Source organism: Cetorhinus maximus, chromosome 10 (genome assembly GCF_964194155.1).
Source record: "Cetorhinus maximus chromosome 10, sCetMax3.hap1.1, whole genome shotgun sequence".
Classification (NCBI taxonomy): Eukaryota; Metazoa; Chordata; class Chondrichthyes; order Lamniformes; family Cetorhinidae; genus Cetorhinus; species Cetorhinus maximus.
Genome location: NC_135888.1, coordinates 88447999 through 88470808, shown reverse-complemented (window position 1 = coordinate 88470808; position 22810 = coordinate 88447999). Strand labels below are relative to the sequence as shown.

Sequence of the window (22810 nt, the reverse complement as noted above, 5' to 3'; positions counted from 1 at the left end):
TCCAAAATGTCAATTAACTTTGAATATTCAGGTCCCAACTGTGGTCACTTTACAGCCATGCCTCTGCATTGGCTATCTTATCATACTAATTTATTTCCATTTGTGCTATAAATTCATCCATCTTGTTACAAATGTGGTCTGCATTCAGATAAAGAGCCTTTGATTCTGTAATTTTACCATTTCCCTTACTCTGATCTTATTTGCTAGTGCACTGTTATGTTTGTAGGCTCTGTCCCTTCCTCCCAAACTTTGGTTATCATTACCTTATGGCTACCCTGCTACATCTCCTTGTCCTGTTTTGACTTTCCCAATCTCCACTCACCTGAACCCCACCCCCCCCCCCCCTCCCCGCCAACCTTATTAGCGAGTTTCTAATTCATTGGAAACTTTAGGAAATAAATATGACTAGGTTAAGGTGCTCCAAAGTGAACACACACCGAAGGCATCTATCTATGTATGGAGGCACTATTTTCTATCGAAATAAAATTCTCTATAATGCAGAATTTTACAGAGCAGATTATGCCTAATTCATCACCATTAATGTAGGAGGGTGGGCGGAACGGCACAAACATGTTTGAAAAAAGAATTCGCCCTCCCACATTAAACTGAAAAGACTCCTGGTATATTGAAAGGACAGAAGTCGGAGTCGTACAAAGGACAAAGTGCTCACTGGTGAAAATAATGTGACTTGTCTTAGGGGAATTATAATGCACGAGGGGGGGAGTGCGAGGATGTGCGAGTGTCCGTGTGTGATTGCACGGCACTTTGATGAAATCACACGCTCTTTCTGGAAAGCAATAGGTACAGAAGAGGAGGGAAAGAGCCTAGGAGGGAGCACACTACAGACAACACGACAGCAGCTTCAGGCTACAGGTCAGTTAATCGGTGGCATTATCACTGCCGAACTGGATGATCTCCATTCTTGCTTAATCTGAAAGCCCCCCCTCCCCCCACAAACCCCCACCCCCACATGATGTTTTGATCAAATCTGTTCAATCCCATTATAATCCAGTTTGACAAAGGTCAGTACTGATGCTTGTATAATTTTCAGTCGGTGCCTGTTATCTTCTTCACTGATGTTTGGCTGTTTGAGGGTGAATAAATCAGATTTAGTAGATGCTTGTTCTACAGCGTTCCACTGATCGAGGACCAAAATGGATGTTTTCATGAAAGGATTGTCCAAAGCGAAGGAAGGAGTGGCTGCTGCAGCTGAGAAAACCAAACAGGGTGTAGCAGAAGCGGCAGAGAAGACTAAAGAGGGAGTGCTATATGTTGGTATGTACAAATTTAAAGCCAGTGTAATAGAAGGTAGTGTCGCCCTTCCAGTTATACAATGAAACCTCCCTTTCGACAGTGACTAGATGGGTGGCTTACAGTCGTGACATTATAATGGGCTAAAGCGATTTTTTTTTTATTGAATAGAAATACAAATTAACTGTATTAGTTGTTAAAAATAAACGGAAAACGTTTAATCCCGCGGGATCGACCCATTCTCGGACCAGAGCTGCTTTCGTTGTTGGCTCGAGTCTGATTCAAAGGTTTCATTTCCGCTAAGCAGATGGACCAGCCATATGGCACTCTCCTCCAGTACAGTGAAAAATATCCTCCTTCCAAGGATGTGGCGTCCAACACATTCAGGTTTCACGTCTGCCATAAAAATAGCAAAAACGATCATGACATTCAGCAAGAAATGGTAAATTCTCAAGGGATCGCAAAAATGTTTGCAAAATTATGAATTCAGACAATTGCCCGAGGATAACGATGTTTATATTCAACCTTTCCTTAGGGTCCAAAACCAAAGAAGGTGTTTCAAGTGTCGTTTCAGGTGAGTTCACATGAATGTTTACATAATAGAATAATTGAATTGTGTAACGGTGCAGAAGTCACAGTTTTGTACTCGCGCTCATCAATGTGCCGAAATCAAAGGCTTTCTGTCGTCACTATCGAGGGCTGTTGTAAGATGTTGGTTCTGCGCTGGTTAGATTTGTGGACGTTAATTTCAGAAATAGATCAATCCGTTGACACCAGTAATTCTTACACAGTTCGACATAGCGTGACGTGACGGAAGTGTAGTTGCATTTACAGTGCACCTATGGTTGAATAAGTAACTTGTCATCCTGTACATCCGTGAACTGTGTTGCAAATGAAGTTACATGCACGGATAATTTTCACTGCAGTAAGGTGAAACGTTTCTTAGAAAAGGTGACTTATCACTGCATTAACCTGGCTGTTACAATGAAGTTGTAAATACATATAAAAGTTTAGAATTACCATGTGCGATGTTAATGTGTGAATGCTTAATATCTTCGTGTATCATTACTTTGTCCACTATTTTATGGGAAGGATTACCCATTTAAAAAAGCCCATTTTCCAAAAAAAAATGGACAAAGTAATGTCATGCTAATTTTAATGACCAGTTCGCTAGTATTACATCTAGCAATTTTTGGGTAGTGGTATTCAGGAACAACATGGCTTTGATTAATATAAGGTTACCAAGAGATCTGTTAACAATTTAAAACTGCGGTTACACTGCACATGCCGAAAGCATTCTGTGCTCAAACGGTTGTAGGTACTATAGTTATATATTAAACATCTCTATTTATATACTTCTGTAGCGGAGAAGGACGGCCGCCGAGGTGATATTCTAACCAATTCAGGGCGCAGGCCTACGGGCATACTGTGGACATAAGTTTGATTATGTCCATTTGTGCAAATCACGCTAAACACAAGTGGAAATATAAAATCAGAGACAAATTCATGTTGTTAATACAAAAAAAATCTTTTAATATGCCTCGTTGCTGAATTGCAATTCTAGGCTGTACACTTCCATACACCGGGAGACCAGAATTACAATGCCTCCTGCAAATTGACAAATGGGTTTGAACCCTATAACCACCTGGAATTTTATTTCTCCTACTTTCGTGCACCATGGAATTAGAATGGACTTCATGACTTTGCTGCCACTGAATCATAAAAGTAACACACTGACTAAAAAAACTGTATAAAAACTGCATTCACACAATGATTTTAATATAGCAAAAAAACCTCCAAATGGTCAATTTATTTACATTACTGTTGAGCCAAATATCTTGAATAGTGCACCAAACTCTATCTTTAAAGGAATATGAGTTTTCTTTCAGGACCATTCTCATGTCTTAAAAAAACAACACAACACAAAAATCTGTTCCATATCCCATTTGACCAAGGAGTAGTTGTTTGTGATCAGAGTGACCAAAAGGAAAGGGAAAGAAAAAACAAAGCTGTGTGATTAAATAGTATGTGTCTTTTTTTAGAAGGAAGAGAACAGGATATTTTTAGATAATTAAGGGATAACAAACACACTCAGTGCAGTGAGAAACTGCTAAATTTTACTGGTGTAAAGAAGAATGTTTTCCTGAATTTCTAGATACAAAATTGCTCTACTCAAACCACAATAGATCAGGATGATGACCACCTCACTGTAATAATAATTACATTCACAGTGTTTTTGAAAAGTTTGAAAGATGATATATTGACCAAGTTAAACTGTTCAAGCTATTGACCATGTATTTTAAAATTGATACAGATATGCACATTCACAATCCTATCCTTTGTGTATTCATGCTACATGATGATCAAGGGTAGAACTTTCTATCTTGACAGCTAAAAATTATAACACTTAGCAGTAGAAAGTCAGACAACTTATTTAAAATATTGGAAAAGTACTGTGGATGCTGGAAATCTGAAACAAAAACAAAAAATGCTGGAAAAACTCAGCAGGTCTGACAGCATCTGTGGAGAGAGAAACAGAGTTAACATTTCGAGTCCGTGTGACTTGAAGATCTGAGGGAGAGTCTTGAAATGTTGAAATGTTGAAATAAAAACTGCATTCACATAGTGCTTTTAATGTAGCAAAAAAATCTCCAAATGGTCAATTTATTTACATTACTGTTGAGCCAAATATCTTGAATGGCACACCAAACTCTATCTTTCAATATTTCAAGGACTTGAAATGTTATCTCTGCTTCTCTCTCCACAGATGCTGTCAGACCTGCTGAGATTTTCCAGCATTTTTTGTTTATGTTATGTAAAATATTCCTGTATTCATACATCAATTCTATTTTTCTCCACACCAAAGTTAATTTATATCAAAATGAAACATTTCTCAGTGAATCTGGACTTGCATTGAAACAATAGTGGGAGGATCATTTTTTAAAAAATCAATAATCAAAAAAATCAGTTTAAGTAATTAATTATAAATTGATTTGAAATGTGGCGTTGAAAAGAAGGAATTTAAATAAGAAAAGCTCCCTCTGAATAGGAATCAAAGTATACTGATGCTTGCTTTTTAGTGGCGGAGAAGACAAAGGAGCAGGCCTCTTTGGTGGGTGGTGCTGTTATCACTGGGGTCTCAGCTGTGGCTCAGAAGACAGTGGATGGAGCTGGGAACATCGCAGCAGCCACTGGTCTGGTGAAAAAGGAAGATTTCCCATCTGAAGTAAAGGTGAGCCTTCATCAAACATGCACACCCCATCCTCTGATGCTGTAATCATACATCAAACCATTCAGATTGAACGAATGCTGTACACTTAAAAAAAAGCATGTAACACCCAGCATACGGTGAGTACACAATACATGAAACTGAAGATCTTAATTTTATTTAGATTTTCATATCTGCCAGCTGTTTAAATGCCTCAGGATTTGAGATAAACTCTTCTTAATAATTTCCATTATAGGCAGTAATTAACATAGAAATTCAATGGGGGATAAATTTGGCTATATAGTACCATTTTTAGGCACAATGCAGCCACCTAACACTCAAAGATGGGGTCTGCAATGCACACACTGACTTCTAATAGGAAATGTACAGTATGGTTTATCTTGGTTTATGCATGCACATCTAATGACCAATGGCAGCATGAAGAGCAGACAAATTAAGATGTCAATCAGTGTGTAACACTGATTTGAAGCCATCACTGCCATTTTCAAACTTTACATTCCAGCCAATGCCCTATCTTAACCTGACACAGCAGAACATGACTTAAATGAACTGAAGGTTCCCCCCGTCCTCCTGCCACTTCCCCCAAACCTGTGCCATTTAAAGGGATCATGAACTACCTATAGATTAGATGCTGGATTATTTCCTTTAGCTGCTCTGTGCCAAGAGTGTACTATTTCAGCCTGGGCCGCAGCAGTCAGGTCTGGCTGGCTGATGGGGAACAGCAAGGGCACGAGCAGTGTGGCAGGGGTAGGAACACAAATGCTGAAATCCTGCAAATGGATAACAGGTTTGTGCTCCATCAAGCCATTGCCACTCTTCCAAGGAGTTGCCTCAGCAATCCTACTGATTTATTGGTAGACAGATTGATGGATTGCTGTGACATTCTGAAAGCCCCTTTGGGCAGGGGTATTCAGAGTCACAATAGCAGCAGTCTCAGCTTGCAAGGCAACATTCTGACCTTTCAGTGCAGCGTTCAGACCTTTGATATTAGCTGTTGGTGCTGCATTGCAATCTATTTGTGTAGCAAGCTTTGACATCAACCAGCATATTCTGCATCATGGTGAGTTCCACAATGCTGATGGAGGTGACCGCTCTTTCATGTTGGAAGGATGGGCTTCAACTTTTGCTCAAAGCCCTGTGCCAAGTTGATTCTGAACTCTCCATTCCTCTTGACATTGAATGCTAGCTTTCCAGTGCACCAAACATTTGGTTGTGCATAATCATCAACTTTCTGCAGTAGCCAGGCCCATCAACATCCTTATCTGTCTCTTCTGCAGAGAACCAGTGTTGAGTTTTCATCTTGTTACGAAAGTATAAAAATTTTCGTAATTTTTTTTGGTTTATTGTAAAGTGGATTTATGGGGGGTTGTGTTTTTCTGTCTGTGTGTGATTTAATTACATTTTGTAGCCAAGCAGACTGCAAGTTAAAGTTATCAAAAGAAGTAAGGTGTAGAAGTGCCTTTAATATGCTAAGTAGGTAAACATGGTTAGGGTCTTAGCATGTAAGGCGTGAAAGGAATTTGTATTTTTAGATAGATGAAGGGAGATTTGAATTTCAAAGAGGTTAATGAGAATATTGGCAACATGAAAAGATTTATATTATGAGAAAGGTAAAGTTCCAAAGGCACATGGGTCAGGATTTTCCATTTGTCGGGCGGGCATGGCGGGAGCGGACGAGAGCGATCGCAGAGCCGACCGCCGCCCGCGATCGGCTCCAATCCGCAATTTCACGGCCTGCCCTGTGTGGATCGCGAGCAGTAGCGCTGAACATGACATTTGTGGGCAGGGGGAGGAGGAAGAGTCAGGTCCAGCGCTCTTTCGTGCATGTATACAAAAGAGCGCTTCACTCTCCCTGAGGCACAGAGTTACCTCAGGGAGATTGAAGCGCTTTTCAAAAAAAATAAATAAATACAATAAAAATTTAATGAAACATGTGCCCTCAGGTGACTGTGTCACAAGAGATGCGACATGGTTTTATTTTTCAAAAATTTTTTTAATTTAATTTGTAAAAGCTTCAGGAAACCTTATCTCGCTCGTGGATGAGGTTTCCTAAAAAACGTAAAGGCTGCTTTGCCTTTTCACCTGCCTGCCAACCGTAAGGTTGGATGGGCAATGTAAAATTCAGGTTAATTACCTGGTTGATGACCTTCATAGACCTATCAATTATCAATGGGTGCACAGCCGACTCTAGTGCGTGCCTGCCGAACGAAATATTGCGCGACTTTGCGATTATCGCATGTCATTTAACGTTCCGGCATGTCGGGCGCACACCCGCATGCCAAACGGAAAATCATGCCGATGGAAACAGTGGAATTTACACATTAAAAAGGGGGAAACATATACAAAGGAGAATGAGGCTGTGTCAGGAGAAGGCATTGTGAGATCTAACAGAAGTGTGTGAAATAACCTTAATAAAGCCTCCAATGTTTGTGCATAAGCCTGCTGTCTACAGAAACTGGAGCTGGAGAAAAGTCATTTGGAATTCCACTGTCCAGGTTATTGTGTTAATTTGCTGGATCTGTTTAAAATATAAAAATCTATTTTGGGACTGTTGACTGTTGTAACTGGGGTGCAACTGAGAGTCAGGTTTTAGGAGTTATTATAGTAGTAATTTGTAGTTCTATGTCTGTGCTTGAAATCTCCCCTTTTGTTAATTAATATTTTAATTTATTTTTTTTAATCTCTACAAGTCTTGGTGGACTTATTGCTTCTGAATTCAGTGCACGCATCTCAAAATAAATACAAATTACAAAACCATTGTGATAGCGTGATCAAGTTTCCCTCTGGATTTGATCCACCTGGCACTTATCATCTGCCACGTCATAACAATTTGCACTATCCTTTCTCCTGTTCTGGCTCCAATGGACTTGTGTCTGGTGTCAAACCATGTGCAAATCCTACTCTGTCCTGGCCTCTAAAGTACACGTAGTGTCAGTATCTGATGATTATAAGTGTAAGATTGGGAGACAGTGTCTCATCATCTTCACTGTCTTCTTCCTCTTTTTCCTCTGACTGGGATGGTTCCAGTTCTTGGTATCTAAAAAAAAGAAATACCGGTTGGGTTGTGGTGAGGAAAGAGGAGAAAATAAGAAGTGTGTGCTTACATCACCTGCAGCTTGTAAATCAGAAAATGTTATGTGATGAGACTGTGTATGTAGATCCCCTCATCATCAGTCCTGTCCAGCTGTGCTAGTTGCTACAGCCTCAGTGGCGCTTCTTTCCATGATGGCCAGTACAGTCTCCTCCAAGGGTGGCATACTTGCCCTCCAATCTTCTTTTCTGCTGCTTCATGTTACTCACTACATTCTCCAGCAAGAAAGGAAATGTGTCAACAAGCATCCTGCAATAAGTTTGTGTGATGTGGCTGTCATTGTTGAATAGCTGTCAGTGCTGTGTTGTGGATGCAAGGCTTGCAACAGTGCAAAGTGTGTGAAGGTGAGGTAATTGAATGCAAGAATTGAAACTGAGATGTTGATAGGTGGGGTGATGAAAGTGTAGAGAATTGAGCAGTGGACGAGACTAGTGGTGGAGTTGGTAGGATATGCCATTTGAGGATGAGCTCATTCATCTTAATGACTTGCTTCAGATTGTTGAACTCCTTTTTCAATGTATCCATGTTGTTGGAGCAACACTCCTGGCATTAATATCTGTCAGTAATTTTTCCCACTACCTCCTGAACATGTGGCTGGTGGACCTCCTAATCCACTATGAATACAAGATGTTTCTCCATCTTGCCACCTCTTGCACGAAGACCACCAGTATGCTATCCAAAAAATAAAAACAAAAAACTACTGCGGATGCTGAAAATCCAAAACAAAAACAAAATTACCTGGAAATACTCAGCAGGTCTGGCAGCATCGGCGGAGAAGAAGAGTCAACGTTTCGAGTCCTCATGACCCTTCAGCAGAACTGAGTGAAGTTAGGAGAAGGGTGAAATATAAGCTGGTTTAAGGTCGGGGGGGTGGGTGGGAGTGGGAGGGGGGTGGGTGTTGGGGGGTGGGGGGGGTGGAGAGAAGTTGGGGGGGGGTGGGGTTGTAGGGACAAGCAAGCAGTTGTACAGATAATCAAAAGATGTTACAGACAAAGGAACAGGGAGGTATTAAAGGTGGTGATATTATCTAAGAGAATGTGCTAATTAAGAATGGATGGCAGGACACTCAAAGTACAGCTCTAGTCGGGGTGGGGTGGAAAGACTGACAGGGTATTATAGTTATAGATTTAAAAATAATGGAAATAGGTGGGAAAAGGAAAATCTATATAAATTATTGGAAAAAACAAAAGGGAGGGGGAAGAAACGGAAATGGGGGTGGGGATGGGGGAGGGAGTTTAAGATCTAAAGTTGTTGAATTCAATATTCAGCCCGGAAGGCTGTAAAGTGCCTAGTCGGAAGATGAGGTGCTGTTCCTCCAGTTTGCGTTGGGCTTCACTGGAACAATGCAGCAAGCCAAGGACAGACATGTGGGCAAGAGAGCATGGTGGTGTTAAAATGGCAAGCGACAGGGAGGTTTGGGTCTTTCTTGTGGACAGACCGCAGGTGTTCTGCAAAGTGGTTGCCCAGTTTGCGTTTGGTCTCTCCAATGTAGAGGAGACCGCATTGGGAGCGAGGAATGCAGTAGACTAAGTTAGAGGAAATGCAAGTGAAATGCTGCTTCACTTGAAAGGAGTGTTTGGGCCCTTGGACGGTGAGGAGAGAGGAAGTGAAGGGGCAGGTGTTGCATCTTCTGCGTGGGCATGGGGAGGTGCCATAGGTGGGGCTTGAGGAGTAGGGGAACATTCCTTGTTCCAGTCCTACTCCGGCCCCCTCCCACAACTCTTTCTCCGGTACATCGATGATTACTTTGGTGCGGCTTCATGCTCTCGTTGGGACCTGGAAAAATTTATTAATTTTGCTTCCAATCTCCACCCCTCCATCATTTTCACATGGTCCATCTCTGACACTTCCCTTCCCTTCCTTGACCTCTCTGTCTCAATTTCTGATGATAGACTGTCCACCAATATCCATTACAAGCCTACCGACTCCCACAGCTACCTCGACTACAGCTCCTCACACCCCGCTTCCTGTAAGGACTCCATCCCATTCTCTCAGTTCCTTCGCCTCCATCGCATCTGTTCTGATGATACTACCTTCAAAAACATTTCCTCTGACATGTCCTCCTTCTTCCTTAACCAAGGTTTTCCACCCACGGTTGTTGACAGGGCCCTCAACCGTGTCCGGCCCATCTCCCGCGCATCCGTCCTCACACCTTCTCCTCCCTCCCAGAAACATGGTAGAGTCCCCCTTGTCCTCACTTATCACCCCACCAGCCTCCGCATTCAAAGGATCATCCTCCGCCATTTCCGCCAACTCCAGCATGATGCCACCACCAAACACATCTTCCCTTCACACCCCCTGGCGGCATTCCGTAGGGATCGTTCCCTCCGGGACACCCTGGTCCACTCCTCCATCACCCCCTACTCCTCAACCCCCACCTATGGCACCTCCCCATGCCCACGCAGAAGATGCAACACCTGCCCCTTCACTTCCTCTCTCCTCACCGTCCAAGGGCCCAAACACTCCTTTCAAGTGAAGCAGCATTTCACTTGCATTTCCTCTAGCTTAGTCTACTGCATTCCTCGCTCCCAATGCGGTCTCCTCTACATTGGAGAGACCAAACGCAAACTGGGCGACCGCTTTGCAGAACACCTGCGGTCTGTCCGCAAGAAAGACCCAAACCTCCCTGTCGCTTGCCATTTTAACACTCCACCCTGCTCTCTTGCCCACATGTCTGTCCTTGGCTTGCTGCATTGTACCAGTGAAGTCCAATGCAAACTGGAGGAACAGCACCTCATCTTCCGACTAGGCACTTTACAGCCTTCCGGGCTGAATATTGAATTCAACAACTTTAGATCTTAAACTCCCTCCTCCATCCCCACCCCCATTTCCATTTCTTCCCCCTCCCTTTTGTTTTTTCCAATAATTTATATAGATTTTTCTTTTCCCACCTATTTCCATTATTTTTAAATCTATAACTATAATACCCTGTCAGTCTTTCCACCCCACCCCCACTAGAGCTGTACTTTGAGTGTCCTGCCATCCATTCTTAATTAGCACATTCTCTTAGATAATATCACCACCTTTAACACCTCCCTGTTCCTTTGTCTGTAACATCTTTTGATTATCTGTACCACTGCTTGCTTGTCCCTGCAACCACCCCGCCCCAACTTCTCTCCACCCCACCCGACCTTAAACCAGCTTATATTTCACCCCTCTCCTAACTTCACCTAGTTCTGCTGAAGGGTCATGAGGACTCGAAACGTCGACTCTTTTCTTCTCCGCCGATGCTGCCAGACCTGCTGAGTTTTTCCAGGTAATTTTGTTTTTGTTTTGCTATCCAAAAATCTTGGTGCTCGCTTACTGCCATCTTCAGCCATTCCTCAAAGCATCAAAACCCAAAAGCACCACTTTTTGCATTCGTCGTGCACCTCCATTTGAAAACACACAGGCTACTTTTAGTAATCTAGCTGGTCATGTTATTTGGCTCCCTGCTGATGCATGATGCCAATGTACAGCACATGTAGTGCTGGCTGGCTGCAGCTATCATTTAAAAACATAAGCAACACCAATTTAATTGTTCTCTGCAACACAATGAACCAGCGTGGGTTAATCATGCACTATAATCTCCTTGCTCATTTTCGGGTGTTATTCAATATAACTCCCAATTAATTTTATTGATTTCTTCCTAAAATTCTTATTTGCAAAATCTTATTTTTCACCCAAGAATAGGTCTTTGTGAGTTTCAAATTTATAGAAAAATATCTACTCTTCTTCAAATTGTGAACTCGAAGGACTGTCTGCAGCACAACACAGTGGTATTCAATATGATGCACCACAGAGTAACAGGATGTAAGGCTTTGGACCTGATTATTTACATTATGGGTTCTCAGTTTTGGTTAGGATGTCTGGAGCTGGGATGGGTACACTTTCTAAAAGCTGTTTGATACTGAACATGCTTTCTCAGCAAGGTAATGGTGATAAAGGGGAGCTAAAAGAGGATGGAATTAATAACTTTAAAAATGTAAACCTTTGTTAAAGTCTGCATTTTTACAATTAAAGGACAACATGGAATACACATGCACCTTGCCAGTTTACTGGCAAATCATACAGGAAACAACAAGACTTTTAAAGAATCAGCCCCTGTGGAGCAGTAAGGTGGACTGATGAACTGGGGTAAAACTAAGTGACCCAATATGACATTTTATTTAGTCAAAAATAGATTAACTGCCCTTTATTCATCTTCATTGATAATCTATGAATGAAATGGCATGTATGAAATGGAACATATGATATTGAAATATGCGACTTCTTGAATGGCAGTCATCTGTACCTGCAATAAAGATGTTTAATACTTCTCAAATTGTTAAGAAGCCATTTAATCAGTTTAAATAATGGAAAGTTTGGTGAGCAAGTAGCATCGGAAATGATAGGTTCTTTTCAACAAATGGGAATGATTAAGGTTTATTAGAAACACATGAACAAAATGCTGTGTATAAGGCAGTTAAATTGCCTCAAGGTCTTCTCCTGTCTTAAACTGCTTCTATGTTACTCTTACTATGTTAACATCTATCTGTCTGAACAGAACTTAGTGTCATGCATTATCGGGGAAAATGCACTACCAGGTATATTAATAAAATAAAGTTTTTTTGTTGTTCAACTGTGCATTTTGTGTTGACATGATATCTGATCAATTTTTACCAAATTTAGTGTATCTGTGTAAGAATTTCTGAACTACTCCTGAAGATAATTGAAAAAAGAGCTTCCAGTATATAGGAACAAGAATAGACCATTGAGCCTCCCAAGCTGATTCTGGATTCTAGTAGATCATGCAAATAGGCAATATTTCATTCCTTTTGCCTCTTGGCAGTTCGGGAGGTTTTCAACTATCCCAATTAAACGAATTGGTCTAACTGAGCAGAGATTAAGAAGCTGTTATATTAACAGCATTCCAGAGACAAAGATGTTAAATAAAAAACACATACAATAGATTTCTGGTACTGTAAAAGCTACTTTTCATTTAAACGCTGGGCAGGTTATGCCTCTATTTATGGAAATAGTCCTATCTATTCCCATCCGTCAAGCTGCAATATGGAAGTTAGCCGTTTGTTGTCTATAAACACTAAGGACAAAATTTCCTCCCCGTTGGTCGGGGGGAATAGTGTGAGTGGGCATGAGCGGGTAGGCTCCCGATCAGCGCCCCGAGTTGGGGGCGCACCGCCATTTTGCGTGGGTGGGACAATTAAGGCCCGCCCAGCGTGACGTTCGCCAGGAAGTGCTATGCGCTCCCTGTGTGGGCTGGGGGAGGGGGGGGTGCAGATTCCCTCAGCCAGGAGTGTGATCTTTTGTGCATGCACACGAAAGAGCGCACAGATCTCCCTGAGTCTCAGTGCTGCCTCAGGGAGATCAGCTCCGTTTTGAAACTTTTAATAAAGGAGTTTAAAAATTTTCCCTGTCATGTCCCCTCATGTGACACTGTCACATGAGTTGGGACGTGTCCATAGCTTTTATTGCAACCTTTCATTAAAATTTAAAAACCCTCATGAAGCCTCATCCCGCCAGTGGATGAGGTTTCATGTTTTTTCACAAGCCTGTTGAGGCTCCCAGCCTGCCCGCCAACCTTAAGGTTGGATAGGCAGGTCCATTAATAAGCTGAATTGGTTTCTTAATGGCCTTAATAGGCCATTGAGAGGTCGGCATGCACACAGCCGAGTTGGCTGTGCGCCCGCCGACCTGAAAATGTAAATGACACGGAGTGATATCGGGAGTTCCACCTGACATCATCCCGTGTCATTTTACGAATCGGCATGCAGGCCCCGCCCCCCTACACGCCGACAGAAAAATTCTGCTCTAAATCTATCCTTTGGAATAGATATAAAAGCCACACAGTAACTGGCAACACTTTTGAGCTATGTAAGAAAGTCTGGCATATCTTCTGAATACTATGCAACAGTAGGCATTTGAAATGCACCTTTATGTCATGGTTATACTATGAGCAGAATGACATGCCTGATTATACCAGATTTTTGGATTGAGGGGTATGGTCTACAATCTGGATCCCTGACCAAAATTCACAGTTCCACTGACCATCTTTACAATTTGCGTCAGTTTCAAACCTCACACAGAGAAAAGGCTGAGGCAGAACAAATTATTTATGACAGGAGTCAGGATGAATTATCAGCACAGACACTGAAAATATTTTACAATCTACTGCACTGAAGGCCTTAGGAACATTATGACTATTCCAAAAAGCCCACAAAGTTTTTTTTTGTTGTTCATGGATCACAGGGACAAGACGTAATGATTTGTAGAGTAGACAGCATCATGACTATCATGTCATCTTTAAGGCTATGAAAACAATTAGCGGTCTAGAAGCTAAATGCAGGTTTTATCTTCATTGCTGCTAGAATAACTGTGCTCGCTGTTTAAAGTAGAAGCAGTTTTATATTGGAGCATTTGGTGTTGTTAATTCTGCCCTATTTACAAGGGTATGGAAAATAATTATACAGTACCAATCATAATGATCAAGGAACGATGTATATGCAGTTGTTTAAAAGTTGCAATTGCAAATTCTAATATATAGCTCTGGCCTTGAGCCTTCCCCAATACCTGAAGATACAATAGTAGCACGACTGCTTTCAGAAGAGCCCAGAAAACAACGTGCTGTTCCCCCAAGAGTTGCATTGCTGTCACATTTGCTTTATAGCTCACCAATATAATGTGAATTGTGGTACTGTAGTGTAATAGGATAATTTGACATTTGTCTTCAATTTCAACTATTAAATAAATCAACCAGTGATTGCTAATTTATTGTATCCCTGTCAAGTTCAAAGAAAAGGCATTGGCAAATAGAAGGAAAAGTGAAAATCCAGCAGACGGGAAGAGTTGTAAATAGCAACAGATGGATACAAGGAAAGTAATGGGGTTCAAAAAGAAAATTTTCCAAAAAAAACTTGCAAAGAATATCAAATCAAACAGCATTTTCCTAAATACGTTAAAAGAGTAAAGGAAAATATGGTCTTATTTAAGGTACAGTTAGGAGAGACAGTAATGGACAATAAAGAAATAGCAGACTTGTTAAATGAGTACTAGTACAAAGGGACCCAAAAATAAGTCAAGAAGAACTTAGCGCAGAATTTTCCCCTCGTTGGGGGGTTTAAGAGTGGGTGCGTGGAGGCGTGCCTCTGATCGGCGCCCCCATTTGGGACGCGCCGCCATTTTACGTGGGCGGGCCAATTAAGGCCCATCCAGTGTGACATCTGCCAGGAAGCGCTGTGTGCTTCCAGTGTAGGCGGGAAGTGGGGGGGGACTTCCTGAGCCAAGAGTGCGCTCTTTCACGCATGTGCACGAAATAGCGCATTGATCTCCCTGAGGCTAAGCGCTGCCTCAGGGAGATCGACTCTACAATAAAAAATCTGAAAAATAGAAAAAAAAAAGAAAAAAAAAAATGGAACAAAGTTTGATTCTTCTAGGGACCAAGCTCAGCAATTTAAATTTAAAATTGGTGAAAATTAGGTCATCAAGGGCTGGGAAGAAGGATTAGTTCAGATGAGCATTGGAGAGAGAGCAAAACTAACCTGCACCTCTGACTATGCTTATGGAGCTGCTGGCCACCCTGGTGTCATTCCACCTAATGCTACTTTGATTTTTGATGTAGAGCTCTTGAGACTTGAGTGAAATCATTATTCGGTTTGTCTCCTGCTTTTGGCACACAAACATGAGCAAGCTTGAAGATTGTGCATTGAATATGCAGGGCTTGGCTATAATCACACTACATTTACCTTCCCCATCCACAACCTGCTATATGTCAGCAACACATCTGCTTCTCTCATGTTCCTTTTGGGCTGTAACTTAAAACCTGATGATCTTAATCCTGAACTTTATTTTTTTAATTTTTTAAAGAAAATCATGCTTTGCTTTCTGATAATTCTAAGTTGTGCATGATCAAGAATGAACATCAAGCTGCCTATTAGTAAAAAAGGACAGCTGATCATTTATGACATACTACTTAGTGTTACATGAGTTGGGACATGTCCATAGCTTTTACATACACTTTAATTACATTTTTTAAAACCTACATGAAACCTCATCTCACCCGTGGATGAGGTTTCATGCTTTTTCTAATGCCCGCCAGGGCTCCTGGCCTGCCCGCCAACCTTAAGGTTGGACAGGCAGGTCCATTTATTAGTTTAATGACTCTGTCAATGGCGTCAATTCACCATTGACGGGTCGGCGGGTGCACAGCTGATTCTGCTGAGCACCCGCCTACCTGAAACTTTAAATGGGACAGGGTGACGTCGGGAGTTCCACCCAACGTCAACCCACGTCATTTTACGCGTCGGTAAGCAGGCCCCACCCCATCTGCTCGCCAACCGGGAAATCCTGACCTTAGTGAACTTAGTTTAAATAACAACATGGTAATAGAGAAAATAATGGGACTTAAGACAAATCTTCAGGAAGTGATATCTTCAACCCCAAAGGATTAAGACAGATGACAAAATTGTAGGTGAGTTAGTCATAATTTCCTAAAGCTCCCTAGATCCAGTATTTGTACTGTTGATTTGTAAAATTGCAAATGTCACTTTATTATTTAAGATCAGAGGAAGGGAGGAACCTTATTGGGCCTAATTTTTAGCAACATATCATGAAATCATGTACTCCCCCTTTGGGAAATTCTGGGAAACAGTCTGTCCAAATATTGAGCTGTAACAATGTTCCAGATCCTTTCAATAATAAGAGGGCTATTGGTGGACTTGAATTAACCTGATGAATAATATCTGCTTCAAATCAAGAATTCAAACCATGACCCTTCCAGGACATTTGGCAAATGCACTTTCAATTTCTTCACCAGATTTTTTTAATTCTCAGGAGTGGAAACCAATAGACATTTTGTAAAGTCAACTTTTCTTTTTAATAAGAGCAATAAGAACATCATTAAAACCTTTGGAGATTGCTGATTTCAAAACTGACAGTGACCTATTTGAATGGCTTACCACCAATGTCACAATCAGAAAGTGGGGAGGAAGGATTGGTATTGTAGAATGATTTTCCATCCCCTTTTTTGATGGAGTTTGATATTTTTCTGCCCAGCACTGAAGCAATTATACCCACTGGTATATGTAGTGTTTTAAACTTTATAATTGGTGCTATTATTATATTATAACCTTGCTGCTTTGGGCATTTGGATAATCTGAGAATATCCTCTTTGTCATTTCACATTGTTCAATCTTCATCACAGGCAGTTTGGATGGTTAATCTGTGAGATTGTATTAAGACGGCTGTGTTTAAATAGAATGTTGTTTCATAGAGATTTCTATCCAGTACCAAATCAAGTGTTTTCATGGGGTGTGGACATCACTGGCAAGGCCAGCATTTGTTGTCCACCCCTAATTGACCTTTGAGAAAGTGGTGGTGAGCTGCCTTCTTGAACTGCTGCAGTCCATCTGGTGTAGGTACACCCACAGTGCTGTTAGGAAAAAAAAATAGACTCTGATAATATCACAATTTTTTTTAATTCTGAAGATGTGAGAGTGTGATGACACAAATATTGCTATTTTGATACAGTGAACTATAAAAGTGATGTACTCACGCCTGTGCTTCCTCTGCACAAACCTTTTGGTCTCAGTGCGGCTTCAGCGGGGAAGCAGCAAAATGATACCAGGCATATTTCCACAGAAATTGTTTTTATATTGATGCTTGTTTAGGTCCGATTTTGGAAGACTTGAATCTACTGCTCAGCTGCCAGGAAAAGGAAACTGGATTTAATATGAAAACAAGAGATTGGATTTTACACTCCCCTGCCGGTGGGTTTGGAGGTAGAGGGTGGCACGTAAAATCCTGTCTGCTGCCTACCCATCCAACCCGACTTGTCTGAATCTTTACAGGGCACAGGGGAGGTGTTAGACCCTCAAGCCCACCTTTGGGCCTATTAAGGCCCTTAAGTGGCTAATTAATGGCTATTTGAATCCTTCATCCCACTGCCACCACTACACTACCCACAGCAGAGGGAAGCTACACCATGCAGGAACCCATCAGCTTTAGTTGCATGGGCTGGTGTCAGGCAAGGTCAGGAGGACCTCTTTTAGGGGTCCCCTGGACTGATCGAAGGCACTTCCCTCCAAGTTCATCCCCTCCCCTTTAACATTCCTCCCTGGCCTTTTGAACCCAGCCCCCCACTCCATGGGCAGAATTTTGCCGTTGGCGAGCAGGGGGCGGGACCCACTTGCCGACGCATAAAATGATGCGGGACAACATCGGGCGGAACCCCCAACGTCATCCCGGCCCATTTAAATTTTCAGGAAGGCAGGCCCGCAGCCAAATCAGCTGTGCGCCCGCCAACCTGTCAATGGCCAATTGAGTGAACCTTTTCTAAGCCAACATATCTAGGACAGAACAGTCTGCTTGATTCACACCTCATCTAGCACCTTAAACATTCATTCCCTCCGCATCAGCACAGTGCGGCTGCAGTCTCTATCATCGCAGGATGCACTGCAGTAACTCACCAAAGTTTCTTCAACCAGCACCTTCCAAACCCATGACCTCTACTGTCTAGAAGTACAAAGGAACACCACCACCTGCAAGTTCCCCTTGCTCTTACTATTAACTCCTGCATCCATGAATGTATTAAAAAATTAACTATATATAGTTCAGAAGCAGCAGTAATTTAGTGAGCATCTGGATGGAAGCTTACCACCACCATCTCAAGGGCAATTAGGGATGGGCAACAAATGCTGAGCAGCAGCATCTCATAAAGGTGGCTCACCACCAGTTACTTACGTGCAGTTAAGGACAGGCAACAAATTCTGGCCTTGCCAGCGACATCCACATCCCACAAAAGAATTTTTAAAAAGATCCCATGGCACTATTTTGAAGAAGAGCAAGGGAGGTATCCCTCATCTGGCCAATATATATCCCTCAATCAACATCACAAAAACAGATTATCTGGTCATTATCACATTTCTGTTTCTGGGAGTTTGATGTGGGCTAATTCTCTGCCATGTTTCCTACATTACAACAGTGACTACAGTTCAAAAAGTACTTCATTGGCTGAAAAGCAATTTGGAACATCCAGGCGTAGATTTTCACTCCCAAGGCAGGTGCTCAGAGTCAGGATATTTCTCAAAGTGCCCTGGTTGGCGGGACCTTCATCCGGTGGCCGGGGGGGGGGGGGTGGGGGGCAAGTGCTTTGGGGCTTTGGATCCACAACCCCCAGACGCAGATCAGAAGCGGCTACAGGGGTTTCTGAGTGCTGAGTAGGTGGTTCTCTAGGACTTTGTCCCAGTTGTTTTGTTAAACATTCGGCCCTCTAGCCCTCACCCCTCACAACCTCCATCCACTTTCCATGCCAACTCATGACACTTGTGCTCCTACTCAATCTCCTGGCCCCTTATAGCCCCTCTGCCAACTCACTCTGTATCCGCCATGGGCAGACCTCAGGAGCCATGCTGAAATTAAAGTTCTAAAACAGCTAATGCATTAAAGTCCTTTCATTACATTTAAATTCCCTCAAGTACTTAATTCCTTATAAAACAAACTTTTTATTCATAACCCCACTTCAAAACTTGAATAACCTCTTTAAGCCATCAATCAAACTGTGAGCTTACAGCCCACCACTACGATAATGATAGGTTGTGGAAAGCAGTCAAGCATAAATAATGCTATAATGATAGCTCTTAGGGTTATGTCAGCAAACAGCTATTGAAACTTCTAGAACAGATTTTTTTCACACTCAGACACAGGCAGTTTTATTTTAAAAGCTAGGGGATTTAGATAGCTTGACAGTTCCAGTTACCTTATCTGCCCTTAGGAGAATTTACATCAGTACTAAGCTCAAATGGCCCTGCTGTGTTCCACGTGTAGCAGTCACTTCCTTTCCTCAATTGGTCTGTGCTCCACTCAAGCCTCCTCCCATCCCTCTTCATCTAACCAGAGCAGCATAACCATTTATACATTTCACTTTTGTGTGTTTCTTCAACTTCTCCTTAAATGCATTTAATCTATTCACCTCAATTATTCCATGTGGTGGCATGTTCCACATTCTAGCTGCTCTCTGGGTAAAGAATTTTGTCTTGAATTCTCTACTGGATTTATTAAAGTGAGTGTGTTATCCCATGGCCCCTAGCTTTGGTTTCACCCACAAGTAGAAACATCTTCTCAATGTATACCCTGTCAAACACCTTCGCTAGCTTAAACATTTTATCAGATCCTTCAGCTTTCTCTTTTCCAGAGCAAAAAGCCCCACCTGTTCAATCTCTCCTGATAGGTATGACCGCTCAATTCTTTATTATTATTTACTCTGAACACAGTAATGTACATTTGAATGGACCACAGCAGTCGCAAGCCCCGAACATGATAGTCATTTATCTGGAGTGTGGCAAAACACTCAAACTCTCGTTCTCCTTTTGTTAGGTTTCCAATTCACTTCCCATGGTCAAGGAACCCATTTATTTAATTAAAAACACAAGCATATTCCTAATTCTGGCACTGCCTGATACCATGACTTTTCAGTTGCCCATGATAAACAATGTGAATAGAATCACAGCATTATACATATGTAACAGTGAGTAAGACTAATATGTGATTCAGTACTGAAGAGTATTGTATGAGAGGATGTGGTGTATCAGTGGTGTGATTGTTGCACTAAATGGTTTCTCAATTAAGTAGCAACATGCGGTGTATGAAAGTGATGGTGTACCAAAGCAGTGATGTATGAGTGCCATATCAGGAGACTGTGGTCTATCAGAGTTGGCGGGCCCACAAAGCTGATGGTATACTGGAGATGGTGATACCACAGACACTGGTAGTGCAAAGTAAGGTAGCCTGATAACCAAGCCTCCTGGAGGAAGAACCTGTCCCTCCCCTCCCTCCCCTCAGTGTCGCAATCACCTGAACTCTTGCTTGTAGAGGGGCTAAAGCATGCCTAGGAATAAGCTACAAGTGTTACTGTCATAAGTGAAGTGCACTTTAATAACAATCCAACTGCTGCAGCCCTGTAGAATTCGGGGGTGAAGCTGGCTTAATTGCATCCAGTAACTAGGCGTCCTCCTCTACCAATTTCTACCCCCATCATGTGTCTTTCACCAGGACTTCTAATGACCACAGGACATCCCAAAGCACTTTTCATGACCACTGGACATCTCAAAACATTTTACAGCCAATTAAGAACTTTCTGAAGTGTTATCATTGTTGTTCTGTAGGAAATACAGCAGCTAATTTGCATTCAGCAAGCAATCAGAAGGGGCAATGGGATAATGACCAAATAAGCTCTTTTTGTAATGTTGATTGAGGGATAAATATTGGCCAGTACAACAGGGATAACTCACCTGTTCTTCTTTAAAATAGTGCCATGCAATCTTTTGCACCCACATGAGCAGGCAGATGGGGCCTCAGGTTAATGTCTCACCTGAAGGACAGAACCTCTGACAGGGCAGTGCCTCCTCAGTACTGCACCGGAGTATTAGCCTTGAATTTTATGATCAAGCCCTAGAGAGGAACTTAAACCCAGAACCTTGTAATTCAGAGGTGATTAGGCTGCCAGGGCTGACACTGCAGTCAGTGAGAATGCAGACACTAACAATGCAGACACTGACAATGCAGACACTGGCACTTCAGTTACTGACACTCCAGTCACTGACAATGCAGTCACTGACAGTGCAGTCAGTGACAATGCATTCACTGACACTGCAGTCACTGACACTTCAGTCACTGACACTGCAGTCACTGCCGCAATCCAGTCACTGACACTGCAGTCACTGACAATGCAGTCAATGACACTGCAGTCACTGACAATGCAGTCACTGATACTGGAGTAACTGCCGCAAAGCAGTAACTGACACTGCAGTCATTGAGAATGCAGTCACTGACAATGCAGTCACTGACAATGCAGTCACTGATACTGGAGTAACTGCCGCAAAGCAGTAACTGACACTGCAGTCATTGAGAATGCAGTCACTGACACTGCAGTCACTGACAATGCAGTCACTGACAATGCAGTTACTGATACTGCAGTCACTGACAATTCAGTCACTGACAATGAAGTCACTGACAGTGCAGTCACTGACAATTCAGTCACTGACACTGCAGTCACTGACACTGCAGTCACTGACACTGCAGTCACTGACACTGCAGTCACTGACAATGCAGTCTCTGACACTGCAGTCACTGACAATGCAGTCACTGACAATGCCATCACTGACAATGAGGACACTGACACTGCAGTCACTGACAATGCCATCACTGACAATTCAGTCACTGACAATGCAGTCACTGACACTGCAGTCACTGACAATGCAATCGCTGACAATTCAGTCACTGACACTGCAGTCACTGATACTGCAGTCACTGACACTGCAGTGACTGACAATGCAATCGCTGACAATTCAGTCACTGACACTGCAGTCACTGACAATTCAGTCACTGACACTGCAGTCACTGACACTGCAGTCACTGACACTGCAATCACTGACAATGCAATCGCTGACAATTCAGTCACTGACACTGCAGTCACTGACAATGCAGTCACTGACAATGCAGTCACTGACACTGCAGTCATTGACACTGCAGTCACTGACAATGCAGTCACTGACACTGCAGTCACTGATTCTGCAGTCTCTGACAATGCAGTCACTGACACTGCAGTCACTGACAATGCAATCGCTGACAATGCAGTCACTGACACTGCAGTCACTGACACTGCAGCCACTGACACTGCAGTCACTGACACTGCAGTCACTGACACTGCAGTGAGGCCGCAAAGCAGTCACTGACACTGCAGTCAGTGATACTGCAGTCACTGACACTGCAGTCACTGACAATGCAGTCACTGACACTGCAGTCACTGACACTGCAGTCACTGACACTGCAGTTACTGACAATGCAGTCACTGACACTGCAGTTACTGACAATGCAGTCACTGACAATGCAATCGCTGACAATGCAAACCCTGACACGGCAGCCACTGACAATGCAATCACTGACACTACAGTCACTGACACTGCAGTCACTGACAATGCAGTCACTGACAGTACAGTCAGTGACAATGCATTCACTGACACTGCAGTCACTGACACTTCAGTCACTGACACTGCAGTCACTGCCGCAATCCAGTCACTGACACTGCAGTCACTGACAATGCAGTCACTGACACTGCAGTCACTGACACAGCAGTCACTGACAATGCAGTCACTGACAATTCAGTCACTGACACTGCAGTCACTGACAATTCAGTCACTGACAATTATGTCACTGACACTGCAGTCACTGACAATGAAGTCACTGACACTGCAGACACTGACAATTCA

At 42.6% G+C, this 22810-nt stretch overlaps 1 protein-coding gene and 1 pseudogene across 2 annotated transcripts in view; both read left to right on the top strand.

Annotated features, from left to right (window-relative positions):
• The first annotated feature begins 521 nt into the window (after positions 1-521).
• Positions 522-22810, top strand: part of sncb (synuclein, beta) — a 141047-nt gene continuing 118758 nt past the window's right edge. Inside the window, exons 1-4 of one of the 2 annotated variants that reach the window (XM_078550770.1) lie at positions 522-873; positions 1132-1275; positions 1787-1825; positions 4332-4483. In XM_078550770.1, coding sequence (XP_078406896.1) covers positions 1155-1275; positions 1787-1825; positions 4332-4483 — 312 coding nt within the window. In that variant the 5' untranslated portion in view covers positions 522-873; positions 1132-1154. Of the gene's footprint in view, positions 1023-1116; positions 1276-1786; positions 1826-4331; positions 4484-22810 lie in introns of both variants that reach the window. The other variant, XM_078550771.1, reaches the window with a different exon arrangement.
• Positions 11416-15516, top strand: LOC144686100 (peptidyl-prolyl cis-trans isomerase FKBP1B-like; annotated as a pseudogene).